This window comes from Typha latifolia, chromosome 4 (assembly GCF_019914945.1).
Source record: "Typha latifolia isolate L0001 chromosome 4, TyphaL0001v2, whole genome shotgun sequence".
Lineage (NCBI taxonomy): Eukaryota > Viridiplantae > Streptophyta > Magnoliopsida > Poales > Typhaceae > Typha > Typha latifolia.
In genome coordinates this window covers 14,864,191-14,880,804 of record NC_133089.1, presented here as the reverse complement: position 1 = coordinate 14,880,804, position 16,614 = coordinate 14,864,191, and the positions used below count along the sequence as shown (strand labels likewise).

General features: G+C 35.9%; 2 protein-coding genes across 3 annotated transcripts; one reads left to right on the top strand and one right to left on the bottom strand.

Annotated features, from left to right (window-relative positions):
• Positions 1–630: 630 nt before the first annotated feature.
• Positions 631–3,399, top strand: LOC140787668 (protein FLUORESCENT IN BLUE LIGHT, chloroplastic-like). The gene is made up of 5 exons (XM_073136726.1): positions 631–819; positions 1,081–1,280; positions 1,575–1,734; positions 2,109–2,426; positions 3,019–3,399. The coding sequence occupies exons 1-5, from the start codon at positions 735–737 to the stop codon at positions 3,219–3,221; spliced, it is 966 nt and encodes a 321-aa protein (XP_072992827.1). The 5' UTR covers positions 631–734; the 3' UTR covers positions 3,222–3,399.
• Positions 3,400–6,333: 2,934 nt separating this feature from the next.
• On the bottom strand, positions 6,334–8,668 carry LOC140786577 (fasciclin-like arabinogalactan protein 7). Of its 2 annotated transcripts, none has more exons than XM_073135098.1 (2): positions 8,356–8,668; positions 6,334–7,377 (listed from the first exon to the last, which is right to left on the bottom strand). In XM_073135098.1, the coding sequence occupies exon 2, from the start codon at positions 7,330–7,332 to the stop codon at positions 6,547–6,549; it is 786 nt and encodes a 261-aa protein (XP_072991199.1). In that variant the 5' UTR covers positions 7,333–7,377; positions 8,356–8,668; the 3' UTR covers positions 6,334–6,546. The 2 variants fall into 2 exon arrangements, with proteins under 2 accessions (XP_072991199.1, XP_072991200.1); XM_073135099.1 differs by having other exon boundaries at positions 6,334–7,374.
• Positions 8,669–16,614: the final 7,946 nt, after the last annotated feature.

The following is a 16,614-nucleotide window of genomic DNA, read 5'->3' as shown; positions in this document are numbered from 1 at the left end:
ACTTTGAATATCTTTTCCTTTTGGATATGGAGACTCATTAATTAAACTCCAATATATATATATATATATATATATATATATATATATATATATATATATATATATATATATATATATATATATATATATATATATATATATAATTCACCCCGGTCCTTCAACTATATACCTTAGTATATTCACTATTCAGCTTCACATAGTCATCCCAAGCCTCGGTCGTGCCGCCCAAGCTTTATACTTCATCTTCCCTCTCCCAGCTATGGGGATGATGAAGACGATCCATGGAGGCTATTTTGCTTTTATTATTTCATTTTCGCTCTCACCTTTTGGTCTTTATGTCTATATAACTCACAGTAACAATAGTTTTGAAAAGAAATTAACATTTTATATTTGTATATTTATCTCATGTCACAACTTTAGTAGATAAAAGGATAACTGAATAATTAATATACCAAAAGAAAACTGGGATAAACTAGAACCCAATGCTTCTTGGATCCAAATCCAACTCCCATCTTGTCATATCGGATCGGATCCTCAACCCGCATCTTAAGATGCAATATATATATATACCGGGTAACAACTTTTCGGATCGAGACCCGATAATTTGGATCGACCAATGGGTTCTTCTTCGGGACAAGGGCGTGTGCAGCACGTGCTAGAGATAACGGAGGAAAGATTTTTCCTAAATTCGAGTCCGCCCAAATCGACGCCAAACCGGCGAACGAATCTAAGATATGGCGGCGGCCGTCCGATGTGGCGATATATGTCGGCGATTCACCTCCTCTTCCGACAACCTGCACCGCAATTTTCGCGCCTCAGGTCGGTCATTTCGATTTCTTCGTCGAACTCTTTAGTATAGGGTTTAGGATATCAGAGATTTTGGATTTCTGTAAGATTTTCTTCATATAGTTTTTTCTTTTTTGCACCAATTTGTGGAGGATACCATAAGATCAGCAATTCATAGCAGAATATGCTCAATTTTGCTGTCAAAACTTTAGCTTTGGGGCTTGAAGTTGCCTTGTCTAGTAGTTTTGTATACTTCACACTTTATTACTGATACTGGAGTTTCTTTGAAACTAGAGGAAATGGTGCTTCTACCATTATCGAAGAAAAAGATGATGTTTCAGATGAATGCTAAGGTACAACATGCAAGAGGCCTAAGTGTAGCACGATTCAATCGTTTAGGCATCAGCTCAGATGGCTTTCAGATGGATAAGTCAAGGAACGGGAAATTGCCAGGATTATTTAGTGTCATCATCGAATGTCTATCTGATCATCAGGTATGGTGGTGAGTCTCCATGTTTCTTTCTATTCGTTTGCTTAATATCTATGTTTTGAATTGAAAAGGAGGAGTTGTTTTTAGAGGTTTAGAGATATTAAGAGAATTCAAAACGGCTAAGACTATGTGATTGCTAAAATTGAGCTTTAAAGTTGCAAAAAGGCATTGTTGATAAAGTAATTTCACGAAAAGTCAACAATTAATTCTTGATATTTGTCTCATTCTTCATGGTAATATTTTGCACTATATGATTATCAATTCCCTGTTCTGCCATTTATGAAATTTACTTTCACAGAAAATGGTGGAATCTGGCATTTTAAAGGGTTTTGTTATTGCAAGTATGTCAATGCTCATTCTGCCTCTTGAAGCTTCGGCAGAAACATGTCAGGCTGATGACTCTTTCACTAAAATGCCTCTTCTGTTTGCTGTAGCCATGATAGGGGCTACTGTTGGTGGTAAGATAACTATGCCGTGTGTACATGTATTATCGTCATAAAATTGTGATATCCTTGCTGATGATTTGCTATATTGAACTTGATAGATTAATTGGGTAACAAGCAATTATGAATCTGAAGTACATATATTGAGGTGCTCTGAAATCTGAATGCATAAACCTCCCATAAAAGTGATTTTTATATGCTTATATACTTAGTAATCAATATATTGCACTTATTTTATTGGTACCTCCTGGTGGTTCTTAACACAATTTTCTCATGGCAGTCAGTGCAGCCTATTGTGCTGATTATTGATCCACGCAATGAGTGTAAATGAGCCTTGTTATTTTCCTCTTGTTTTTTTATTGTAACAAACCAATTATACGCATGTGCAGGACTACTTGCAAGACAGAGAAAAGAGGAACTGAAACGTTTGAATGATCAGCTACGCCAGATTAATACAGCCCTAAGAAGACAAGCAAAGATAGAGTCTTATGCCCCGAGCCTGAGTTATGCACCAGTTGGCAGAATTGCCGAAACTGAAGTCGTTGTTGATCCCAAGAAGCAGGAACTGATGGGAAATTTGAGAAGTGGTAAATATTTCCTGAGGAATCAAGATCATGATAAGGCATTTTTGGAATTCAAGGCAGCATTTGACCTTGCAGAGAGTCTTGGAGAGCATCTTGAGGCAAAAAAAGCTGCAAGAGGATTAGGTTTGGTTTTCTTTAATTCGACTTGTTTCCTGATCTCCACTCTTTTTAAAATATCTTTAGTTTTATCTTTAAAAGAGTCTAATTGCTTCCTTTCTTTTCTTTCTTTCCTATCTGTCCTGAAAACAGTTTCTATATCTTTTCATTTAGTAGGCATTGCTAACAAAATGGTGACATAAGTTTGGTGAGAATTCTGTTTGAATAGATCTTTGCAGTTGTTTGTCGACATGATATCATCCTTTTAAATATGGTGTTGTCAAAACAACTCAGAAGATAGAGAGATTTGGCATAAAAGCTAGGGTTTTTTGGTGTGTAGAATAATCTACCTTCTTGGTTGTGGTTTATGCTCAAGCACCCTAAGATTAATCCCTCGTGAGAGAGACCTCTAGACATGGGAATAGCCTTTGTGGAAGGAGAAAGATGACAAATTTCTGACATTGAGACTATTTTTATTTTAAAGTACAAGACAAAGAACAAGATTAACTTAATCCCATAAGCTGGAGTTGATATCAACTAAAGAAATATCGCGACCTTTTGAGATAAAATTTTGGTCTTGGAATGTGCTGAAATTCTTAATTGCTGGTGTTCCTTTCAGGTGCATCACTGCAGAGACAGGGAAAATACCGAGAGGCCATAAAATATCACTCTAAGGTTTTGGAGTTATCCAAGCAAATAGGAGAGGATTCTGGTAGTACCGAGGCTTATGGGGCAATAGCTGACTGCTATACTGAGCTTGGCGATCTTGAGCGAGCAGCGAAGGTCTATGACAAGTACATATCAAGGCTGGAAGCTGAGTGATCAAATGCAAATTTTTATTCTTTCTTCCATTTATTCTGGATGTTTGAGCAGAATGTTGGTTGACATTATTATTACTTTTGAAGCAGGGCCTCAAGTTTTTTGAAATGTTTACATATTTCTGATGTATCTTTAGAATCTTTGCATATTATTGAGATAAAAGGTATTTGATGTTTTGTTATTGTTCTTCTTTCTCTCTTCTTTGGAGAAAAGTAGTTATTGTTAATTATCAATCTCCACTGCCATGTTGCACACTTGCACATGTGAGGTAGTGAGCTCATATATACTCGTCTTAAAGGTCTCAGTAGGGCACTTTTGTAGTAATTAGAGAATCAAATGGCAGGCTTTTACATGGTAAAGAAATCTCCCAATTTTTGACCCAAGAGACAAAGTCAAAATGTTACCTTTCCAACCACATCCTTGAGCGGAATGCAAGCCGCATAGTTTCCAAAGAAGATTAAAGAAAACCATATCTAACACTCTCTACTAAGATATTGTTCTAAATGCAATTCAAAATCAACAAACATACCCTAACAGAGTAGGTAATTGAAATTTTGACCTCCTGTAAGTCAAAAAAACTAAACAGCTCAAGAACAATAGACATTGAAACAGTGGCTAACATTAAGCCTTAAAACGCCAATAAATTGTTTAGAAATTCCACCAGACCAATACATTCATTGAGGTACTATTAATGTTCCCAAGTAACTAGGCATCAACAACCATCCAACAATGAACCACAGAAAACCATATTTTGTAATCTCGCAATGGAGAAATTATCCTAGCATTATTATTACACACCCATCTGCCATTAGTTTCCAAGATGAAACTTGTACATCTTTCTCTGTTAACTTTTGTTACTTAAAAGTAAGAAGAAAGAACACAAAAAGTAGTACAACTGTGAGGAGAAAAGAGAGGATGCCTGGCTTTCCCATGTACGCCATCGATCGATCTATCAACGAATTCTTCAACCAACTCCATGCACTTAGTATTATTTTCTTGTGGAAGAAGAGTAGAAGAGGCCATAGTGTGCTTCAAGGGGAAGCCTTTTGCATGGCGTAGCATCAACCTCCACCTTCATGGTGAATTGAGGGAACTATACCAATTCCAGAGAGAGGAGAAGAACAAGAAAAGGGAACAAAGGAGACAGAAGAGTTCTTGCCACTTGATATAAATAAGAGAAGCAAGTAGAAGAAGATGTACTAACAACTTTTATAGTATTTTGAGAGAGAGAGAGAGAGAGAGAGAGAGGAGGGGGATTGTCTGCATCTAAGGATGGAGGAATTTTGAGATATCCAAGACAGTAGTACCCAATTTACTGCAGATTGATACATTCAAAATGGATGCATTTAGGGATGCAGAGGATCTGGTGCCTAAACTAATAAAAACTGTGGAGAGAGAAGAAGAAGGAAGGAAGGAAGGTTGTTCCCATTTCCCAACTGTTGCCTTGCTAAGCAAAAGTAGTGGGCCCATATCAAAAGGCAGGCCTTTTTTGCTTCCCACTTGGTGTTCGCTTTGTTGCTGGGTTGCTGTCCCTCCCTCTCCCTCTCCTTCTTGCACTTGCACTGATAAAGAGAAGGGGAGGGGTGGTGTTATTATAGGCGAGACTCAGCTGAATTATTGCTCATTTATATACAATCTCTTGTTTATTTTGCACCGCGTATTAACTCTTTTAAGTATGTAAAATCTTATGAAATGCCCTTGTATTTTCGTTTGAATATAAAAGGAAACTATTTAATAATAAAAAATATAGATTCAAATATATCATATATATAGTTCAAATTATGAGGGACTACTTCAAAATCTAATATATTGATTTAAAATCAACTCTCTCTCTCTCTAACCGGTTCATGAGGTAATTAGTATAAAGTCTTCTTAGTACCCTTTAGATTCATCAACACATAGATTTGTGATGCTTTTTGAACTCCCACGTAGAAAAATATGCGATAGTTTAATAAGAGTCTATATGCAATTAACTCTTAAAAGGGTAGTACGTTGCGTCGTCAAACTTTAGCAAGCTTATTATGTTTGATTTAAGCCATTGGCATATACTTTTACGTAGAATAATATCTAGGGAAAAAATAAAGAAAAAAGAAAAAGAAGAGAGAGAGAGAGAGAGAGAGAGAGAGAGAGAGAGAGAGAGAGAGAGAGAGAGAGAGAGTTCCACATCACGCGTGCAATTGTAGGTAGGGAGGGAATCGCCAAACTGCAAGCGTGCGGGGGAGGAACAAGACAAGACGAGAGAGACCTAATTAAAAGTTTGACCTCGCGCTTAGCTAGAACGGGACCACCAATGGTAGGCCATCACGTGTATACAAAGGCGCGGGACCCACCCGCCTCCCTTTCCTCTCATCGAGGGGTAAAACGGTCATATGGGAGTAATACCGGCGTCGGTGTCGCCGTGTCGGGTTGGGTTGGGTTGGGTGGTTCATGTCGGATCGGGATTTAAATAAAATACGCAAACAATTCATTCGATAAATTGTTTAAGTGATAATAATTTATTCAGATTATGGTAGCTTCTCTTCCTTCAGTACTTATTAGAGTACTAAGATAATGGAGAAGACTCTTTCACAGTAACATGAGCCATGGAAATAATACACAAGGAACATTAATTAAGCCATACAGCTCATCTTAATGCTCTTTTATCTTTGTCAGACATTCTAATATATATGCTGAGAAATGTACGTTCTAGTATTATGAGAACAAGCCATAACATATATAGAGATTCTTCAAAGGCAAGATAGAGCTTAGACAATGGCAGAAGTTGCTTAGTAAGCACATGATTCACAGAGCTTACTTACTCAGGTCAAAGAGCAATAGAAGAATCCACCATTGAAGCCAACATGATCCAACGATTTCTCACATACATTTTTAAGTTTTTTTTATTTATTTTTTTATTTATGTGAAGCAAATCACATCATTCAGAGAACTTGAAGTCAAACATCCATATTTGAAGTTTATTATTTGCATGTTCCTGCATTGGTTTGAGATATCTATAATCTGCAAGTCAGCTTTCAAATTCATGACAGCTCATTAATCCTTTGCAGAAGTAGCAGAGTTAAACAATGTCTAATAGTAGTCGTTCATAGTAGCAGAAGAAGACAGAGAGCATCGATCATTGATCCTCAAATCACAACTAAAATTCTCTTTCACATGCGAAAAATAATAGTAAGGAAAGTATTATAAAACATAGATAATTTAGCAAATTACATATCTCAATCCATTTTGTTCAAAAGAATGATCACCAAACCAATAGAGATTATAACCAGAGTAATGAATGATGTGCTATGGGCTATAAGTTACACCGTGATCCGAATAGCAGGAGGTTCTCTTAAGACAAAAGCATCAGACCGCCGGAAACCGCCAGGACCAAGTAGTTTATGAAGCCAACACTGATGCTGCATGAAGAACTACCAGATCCTGCTGATTCCGAAGATTTGGGTCGCGACCCAGTTTCGCCTGGGCTCGGAGCAATGTCTGCTGCTTTGGTTTCCGGAGCTGGAGCGGGCGCCGGAGCAAGGGGAGGATCAGTGCTGAAAAGTTGGATCGGGAGTAGAACCTTGTCGACTTGGTAAACTGCAGCCGGAGCGGTCGTGTAGACACTGCTGCTTATCTTGGGATTAGACCATCTTGAGGCGATGTGGATGACGCCCATGTTATACGTAAGGTTCAGAGTGTACTGCCCGCCGGCGAAAGTGCTCACAGGGTTCAGGATACTCAAGTTCTTGAATTCTGCTAGAGAGTAGTACTTGGGCAAGCCATGGTAGAGGAGGAGGGACTTGAGTTGGTCCTGGGTCAGGTTGGCGAAGGTCGAGCTTTTGAGCTCCGAGAAAGCTGAGTCCTTTGGGACGAAGATGGTAACACCTTGGTCGGTGTTGTTAGCTTGGTTTTGGAAGGTTTCCATGACTTTGGTTTGCAGGAGGTAGTTGAGGAAGGTGTGGAAAGGGCCGGCGACCGAGAGGAGATCGGTGAGGTTTACAAATTGTGGGGCGGGGGCAGGGGCCGGGGACGGGGTAGGAGATAGGAACGGAGATGGGGGACTTTGCGCGGCCGCCGGAGACGATACCAATAGAACTAGCAGGATACTAGCAAAGATGGCTGTGCTGAGCTCCATCATTCAACTGCTGCCTTCTCTTACAGTTATAAGTTCCTCCAGGAACTACTGCGCATTAAGTTAAGCAACTCATACACTAAGAACTATACAATGGTCATCAGGAATAGCAGAAAACCTATATTTCATCAATGTTGCGAGAAGCAAGAGAGTAGATCTAGTAACCTTCCATGGATGTATGTATATAGTATAAACCAACTACAAATATTTTTTCTAATTATACAATGTGGTGGTCAGAAATAGAAGAACACCTGCAGATCATGTACACATTAAACGTCCTAGAAGAATGCTATGCCTCAAACTAAATCTTGTACAAATATTATATATATATATATGTAGAAGAGGAGTAATCGCTTTGAGAGCATTAAGCCCAATAGTGAATAGTAGCATTAGATTGGTCATGAACCTAGATCTTGACTTCTAATCTAATCATTACTATATTCCCCTTTCAAGGATCTAGCCTTGTTGCCTTCATGACATAAGACTACTGGATCTCCATTTAGAAGAAACAAACTCATCACAAGATGGACGAGAAGCTTGCCACTAAAACCAAAATGCAACAAAAGCTTTGCTTAAAGCAAAAGCAAAAAAGGGCAACCACCAAGACAGATGGGAAAAAAAAATTAAAGTAAAATTACTAGGAGGCAAAAGCACAACACATCCTTCAGCTTCAAGAAAAAGTCATGTTCAAGAAACAGACCCAACTGAGGGAGGGGGGAGCTGCCAAAGCAAAGCTCAAAGCAAGCAAGACCAAAACCCAGCATTTCAGACAAGTGCACTACTTTTTAGTCAGTTAAAATGTCAAGCAGCAAATGTGCAAGATGATAGACTACTGAATCACATACCAGGCAGCAAAAGAACCGCCAGAGGAGATTCAAAGTTTCAGTAAATAGAAATCCACACCACATTTCAACTTACACAAACTAGTATTTAGAACAGCAGAACAGAAGCAAGCTAAGATCTACAACAGCCATTCACTCCACTGTGGCCTTAACAAATTAGACAATGAGGAGAGATTGAAAAACAGACCTGAGCAGAGGAACTTAATAAAAGTTTTTGAGTCCAGGAGAGGCAAAATACTCAAGGGACATGGCAGTGAGAATGGCTATTATATAGGCTAGTTAGATTGGAAAAATTATGTGATCATATGGGTGGCAGCTGGTAAGGTGTAGTAGGTACCCTTAACCAAGAGGTGCATGTCATGATGGAGGGCCAGATGCAGCTTAGCATTAATCTTTTTTCTTTTCCCCCCCCCCCCCTGTGGACCCAAAAGAGAAGAGAAGCAATTCTTGGGAAACTTCAAGACAGCCCTTTGTCAGTTGTAATTTTCAAAACTGACCCTGCAACTAATGGGCCCTTTTCATTTCTATAAAAGAACTCCCACCTTACACTTTACCCTAAGTTTCTAACACCAAACTTATCAACTCATGAGACAGAGAGAGAGAGAGACACACAGTCACAGAGAGAGTTCTCTTCAATTTCTCAACACCTCTTGTACAAGATTCCTCCTATTGATGATAATATATATTTTTTGTTATCTACCATCTGGTTATATGATGAAGATGGCATAAAGTTAATTAATTTCTTTAGGTGTAGTTAATGAGATGATACATGTTAAAGATACTTGTAGGATACCATGCTCCTAAGTATAATTAAAACAGCTGTATGGATCCAGTTAAAAGGATCCAATTGGTATCCAATAAGACCAATTATTTATAGTAGGTAACATCAAACATCTTTAAAGACTAAAATGAGACTTAACAAATCTTAAGCTGTCATGGTCTGGCAAATTATAAAAGAAGAGCCATGTGCATATGATGCACACTAATAACATTCTTAATTAGGTAAGTTGATGATCACATTCATATTAGAATCAAACACCGCAGTGCGTCCAATCATGTGTAGCCAAGTACTGTGGCTGCAGGAAGTTCCTACAACTTGGGCCGCCGAGAATCCACTCCCTCCTACGTAAACAAGAAAGTAAAAATATACACTTGCGTTTAAAAACGATGAGAAGAATAAAAAAAAAAGTTTAATGAAGTCAAATCTTGGGTTAATTAGAGGAATCACAGCCCATCATAATCATATAAATCTTATTCTTTAGTACGACCACGTGGTCACATGCTTAGCATGTATTAATTATTAAATCTAGCTTTAGTTGAGAAAAAGAAGAGGAAATTAAATGGTCAAGGACTACGCTAATGAATTCATACTACAATTCAAGCACACTTGCTTTAATAAATAAAAATAAATTTTATTTACTAATTTATAACATCAATATGAAAACTACGTGAGAAAGTATCAGCCAACTCTAGTAAAGTTGGTAGTGCGGTTGATGCTTGGCAGTAGTCGTAGTGAAAATCTTAGCGGCATTTAGTTTGGAGTAATTATTCGACGATTAGTTAAAAGCTTAATGGAGCCTAAGTGTCTATATATTTAGGGAGGGTTAGCTATATCTACGTTCTAATATGATTAGCAATTGAATTAAGATAAATTAATTAGTTAATGGGTATTAAGTGTCCATGTTTTGTACTTCCTCGACCTAGTAGGTTACCCATCCGAGATATCGCGCGAAATTAGCTCGATATATCCCACGCTACCATTCTCGCATCTCGTGATTTGTTGCTCAACCGACAACTTTTTAATAGCGTGAGCGGTTCGTCAAATATGTGTTCCGCCGGAACAGCTTAGCTGATCCAAAACCGCGTGTAGAAAAAATTAACCCAACTTTTTTTGCAAATAACCACCTACCTTTTCATCTTATTTTCAAAAGAACCATCTCAATTTTTAATATTTCTCACAATTTTCAAAATATATCTACGGAAAAAAAAAACGAAGAGAGACGATTTACAAATATTATTTCTAAAAAGATAGGTGGTTGTTTGCAAAAGGCCCTGTTGGTAAATTTAATACCCATTGGATATATTGTTGAAATAAATAAAAAAATTCATCCATGAGTGTCGGCTGAGATGCGAGAATCCATCAAACATATATATAATTATTAGGTTTGAAAATTGAAATGGTCCAAATTAAGAAGGTAAAAGATCAACTTCTTGCTCTCACGTTCACGTTGAAACACTTAACCAATTTTTTTAAAATATATATATATATATATATATATATATAATCATTGACATGGTTTAGATTTGTATATTATCTTTTGTGTATGTGATTCCACTACTTTTTTTTTTGATGCAATGCATGTAGCATATTATAATTATACAGCATAATGCCCTGCATGCAGATTAATTAAAACAAATTATATTATATTTTTTTAATTTTGTATTTTAAAATTTAAACATTTGAACATTATGCATGAAATCATGAGTGATGTGAAAAGAGATAGACGTTTTTTTTTGTTCCAAAGGAAGGAAGAGAGCATTTTGCAAGCTTTGCAGGCCAAACATCTACATCAAATATAGTGATTTGAAGAGGTTTACAAAAGTTTTTTTTAGGGTTGTTGGTAGAGTGAGAGATATACAAATGATATTCTTATGGGCAAATATGTTTGAGATGCCTTTTCTTCTTCTTTCTTCTACTTTCTCAGGTTAGCCATAGCCCACTCCAGTTAATTTTCCTTAAATTTGTATCAAAAATCTAATCCTTTTGATTATAATAATAAGCACAAGATTCTAGTCCCTAAACTAGTATACTAGTGAAGTGACAATTTAGGATTAAGGATTTAACTATTAGGAAGGCAGTGCAATCAGAGTTGGGAGATGAAATATTGGTTAATATATTATTTTATAGTCAGTGTTTTAAGGCTAATCTTTTAGGTTAATTATGTTAGATAATCAGTTAATCTAAAAATTTAAATTATTAAATAATAAATATGTAACATATATTATGTCTTTAACATGCCCGCGCTCAAAGTTGCAACTCTTAATGCCGCATATAAACAAATGATGGATATAAAATGCATGGCCCAACAAACTGTAATTTAAAGAGTTATTATTGATATTTTAATCTATAACATCTATAAAAAAAAAACTTTGATACTATATTAGATAAGTAATATATCGATAATATATATCATGCCTTTAACAAATTACACTTAGATTCCATCAAATATTGTCCATTTTTATATAGACTGCTCTTATTTAATTTTCATGATACTTGGCACTCTTAATAATCTAATGACACTCACCTTTTTAACAGTATTAATGAAAAATATCAAATGCTCATTTTGTTCTTAATTTTTTTTCATCAAAGGTTTTATATAATTAAACCATTAGCGCGCTATAAAAAATAAATAAAGAGATCTATATAAAAATGGTTAAAAGGAAAAAAAGGAAGAATCACAAAAGGATGGTTTGTTTACCAAGTACCAGATTAGATCACAGATTCTGGAAGTAACACAGTAAGAATGTTGGGCATAAATGTCAGTCAGGTAGATGCCAATAACTTTTGGATCAACTGCAAGCATGCAGATACCTCTGGATGATGTCAATGTACCTGCTCTGTTCTACAAAAAAAATTCATGCACAAGTGGGTTATACTTAGCAAACAAAGTGGAAAACAACCAAAAAAGACAACTTGAGATCAATGAAACAAAACTGACAAGTTGCTGAATTTATAATTGTTGTAAAGATGAGGGAAGTAGAAAAGTATTGAAGCCATGCATCAAGAAGTTTTCATGATTGAAGTGCACTACTATAACTTGCTCCACTAATAGCTAGTACTGATCTTCCATGCAAACTTGTTGTACTTTAGCCATTTGAGATTTTTATCATACATCCTTTGAGTTGGGCTCCATTGGATATAACTTTTTAGGGTTCAAGCAAGTCAAGATCTTCAGTTTTTTTAGCTCTAATATTTTTACTTTCTTATTAAGTATACCGTAAATTAGTTTATAACTTAAGCTTTTGAGTCAGCTAATTATTTAATATGTAGATACGAAGAGTGAATTAATATATATATTATTAGTCCGCCACCTGGTAGCTTTATTAACTGACAATTTTAAGGCAAACCCAAAAATGAAGGCAATGGAATTAACAAGCTTTTATGTCCCTCTGAGCTCATGTCCACAGTCCTCATCTATCCTGCTTCCCTAGAGAGAATAGGAGAAGTTAGTTTGATGACATGAATGAGAGAATGAAATGGAGCTAATCTTTTTCTAGCACACTTTTTACTAACTTCATCTTGGTCTACTGACTTCTAAAACCCCCCCAAAAAAAAAGCATGATCTTCATCTACTCTGACATAAAGACTGGCCTATGACTCACTTTCCAATGTTCTTAGAGCTGGAAAGAGCTCCAATGGCCATAGAAGAACAATTGTAAAGCTAACAGAATATAAAGGCACCCACTAAAGATCAACAACAAACAAGACCCCGAAAAGGAATCTTGTCTACAAAAGCAAGCAAACGTCAAGGGAGATGGAAAGCTAAAAAAAAAAGCAAAAAAAAAAAAGCAAACCAAGTAGAAAAGGAAGAAGTGAAGGTGTGGTGACATGGTGTTAATCTTCTACCCTTGTTCTGATGGATGAATAGCTCAACAGTTTAATAAATGTTCCCAAGAATAAGGAATGGGAACCCAAAGTAAAGCCCAAAAAAATTGAACCCATTAGAGTTGGATTTGAACAAACAATCTCTAAGGCTTTGGGCCACATCTAGCAATGGCCCAAAAACCAAAACAAAAGAGGAGAAGAATCAACTAAGATTTATGAGAAAAAAATGAGTGTCTTTGTCTCCTGGGATTGGTCTAGAATTACTCACAAAAGGAACAAAAAGAATTACACCAAGTTCTCCAAATGAAACAAAGAAAGCATGGGAAGATTTGTCTCCATGATTCTCTCAACTTGTGGATCTCATGGAGTTCTTCTATAGCTCTCATAGCTCTCAATTTGCTATGATGTGCATGGAAAAGGAAATATCAAATAATACTAAGTGGTTGACTTGAAGTCAAGTTTAGTGTTGCCTTTATCTAAATTAGTGCTCCTCTTTTTTTTTTTCCTTTTTTTTCTTCTTTTTTTCCCCCTTTGGATGCAATAAAGTACTCCATCTTTCTCAACTGGCCATGCATCTTTCAAAATAGACTTGGGTGGTTTAAATCTAGTATATCTTTTTTCTACTTGGGTGAAGTGACCCAAGATTTGTATCATGGCTTAACATCATTAATCCCAAGTCAAACCATTTACTTTGATTTGGTCTCCTTAGAGATTTGTTAATGGATGTGTGAATAATCCATGATCATTTTTCTATGTAGCTTCATGACTTGGAAAATTTCCACACTTTGTCACCAATCACAATTTGTCTTATCAAAACTTCTTCCATATGACTCCAACAAGAATGTTCCAATCTATATGCTCTCTCTCTCTCAGACAAGAGCATAAGCCTAGACTTTTGGTGTATTTGAGATTAGGGATACTTGTTTGAGCTTATGCATATTTTGGTCTTTCGCGCCTCGAAAAACTTTTATAATTTTTTCTCTCAATTTATAAAATTTTCTACTTTTCAAAAAACAAGAAAAGAAGCTATGTTTAGATGCCAATAATTCACCTTTAAATATGAGGTGCTGTTTTAGAGACTTGAATTCATAACTCCTTAGATACAAAAGTTTAGTAATTATAAATATATTTTATATTTATATAAAATCATTTTACCTCTTATATTTATACATAACATTATATTACTTTAGATATAATTTTGCATACCAATCCATTCGATGTGCTTATAATTAAAGTGAAATAAACCTAGCTCGCTCAAATTATGATATTTTGGTTTGTCCAACAAATTATAACAGGACATTTTAAATATTTTTAATTAGAAGACAAATTATAATAATTATACTTTAGTTAAAAATATAAAGAATTAGTATAAAAGTTATATAGAAGGATAAAATAATTTTACGCATAGACACAGTATGACAAAATGCATGTAATCTTATAATTTATCTCTCACACACTTATAACGAATCAAATTCATAGTTGTTAGATAAATAGAAACTCATAAACTTAAAAGCTATTAAATAACAAACAAATCACATATATATATATATAATATATAATTGTTAAAATTAATATCGTTATCGCGGTGAATGGTCTTCACGGCACTTATACGCGGCTTTGGTTTGGATTCATACTTCAAACACCCATTAGAGAGAAATAGACAAATAATGAGATAGTGGCCCCCACACGGACTAGTAAACGTGGAAGCCACCAAGAGGCTCCCATGGGGTGGGACCCACGACTTTCGTGGTGGTCCATGCAATCGGACTCTGCACTCCTGGCATCAGCTGGAAGCCGGTTTAATTTTATAATTTTATAACAATGACTTTAGGTTTTATTTTGTAAAAATATTTGGGCCTTTTTGCAAATAAATATATATATATATATATATAGAGAGAGAGAGAGAGAGAGAGAGAGAGAGAGTAGTGGATGAGCTCTAACTAAGAAGGAATTGGTATAAAGTTATAAAATGACGTTGAGGTCAACTATGGCACGAGGCATTGGCCGTTCAAAAGGGCAGACTTGGGGAGGAGTAACTTATCCTTTGTTACTAAAATACTCCTAAATTATCGGGGTTATTGAGAAAAACACGAATTAGATATCGTGCACAGATAAGTCATAAAATTTGAGTGAATTTGATCAAAGTAGAGATTGCTTTCTCGGGTTCCCTAGAAATAGACTACAACGATTGCACAACTCATTTATCCTAGCGAATTATTTTTGCACTATTATCTAATATATTTTTTTACATCCATGTGAGAATTTAAATCCCAGCACTTCTTGACTAAATTAGATAGTATAAAAAAAAAAACTAATCTTCGAGCTACTGAATAAAAAAAAAATATGTGAGAAGTAAAAATTTATAAGTTAAGATTATTTATTGGAGACCAATAAAATTAATAAAAAGTGAAGCTCACGTTGAAAAATAAGAGATGATGATGAATTCAAATTATTGGCGGTGATTGACATGGGCATTAATGAAGGAATAATTCTGATTAAGACTGAGAGTTTGTGATTAGTGTGATGGCCGGAAATATGATCAATTACGAAAACTAATCATGACAAGAAGGAACATAATTTTTTAATTAACATGTTTTGGGTCCACCAACAATAAGCAAACGTAATAATATTGGACTAGAAAGCAATTTACAAAGATTGGGAGGTTCCAAAATGGATATTATTAAAAATACGCCAACGCTGGCTTCCACTTACAACACGCCATGTGGCACCCGCCAAATTTCAAGATAAAAGAAACCCTCAATCAGTTAAATAAGGATCCCATAACCTACGCAACGCAACGCAATGCATTTGCGTGATGGCAATAATAGTTTTAAAATTTTTTTTATTTATTTTTAACACACCAAAAAAAAAACAAAAAAAAAATTGCACATTTGCATTTTGCACCACAAAGTTTGGAAATTTGGGTAATGGGAGTGGCGGGGTTGGTGGTGGGCGTTGCGATGTGCTGTCGCTACACGACTTTGCTCGTGTAATGGCGACGGACAGCTTGAACCAGCATCAATCTGGCCGTTAGCCCGCAAAAGAAAAGGAGAATTCTTTCGGCCGAATAGGTTTCCGACGCGTGTCCGTGCGGCGGCAGCCATTCTCCGGTTCGGCTCTGCCACGTGGTCAAACATGCCGGCCGCGCTGAGTCGAGCCGCTGCTGAGCGACGCCAAAGAAATGGACGACTGGATGGAATGCCGCGTCCGCGTGTGCGTCAACATCCGTTTACTCGTTTCTGTTTTCCAAGTGTACGAATTACTCTTAAAGTTAAAATTAGATTTTTTAATAATAAATCAATTATTTAAGTTATAGATGAATCATCAGATTAGGCATGTCAACCCACAACCCTTTATGATCTGAAACCCATAGTATTAAAATTTTATATTTTAATCTATTTATTATATGAGTTCAAATAGATAAGTTAAATAATTAACTCAACCCTCAAATATAAATTTTAATATTTGTGAGGGTAATTAAACTCATAATTTAATATTTAACTTAATGACACCACTTCTTATTTTCCCGCCGCATATGGTAGTTAAAATCTAAAGTTTTTGGCCAACTTAAATATTTATTTTAAAATTAAAAAATGAAATTACGTTCATTTTGCTGTGTTAGCAAGATTGTTGTTAGGATGAGTGATTTTTAAATATAAGTTTTCAAGCGGATGATTAAAAATGTTAAAAAAAAAACTGGGTAAATCTAATAGAAGTTTGTGCATCTCATCTCATGAACACCCAAATCTAACTTGTGATGATTAATAGAGGACGTGGTGATGAGGAGGTGTCAGAGTTTGTCGACCGGAAAGACTGCAGTTACTATGTCTATGGAGGAGG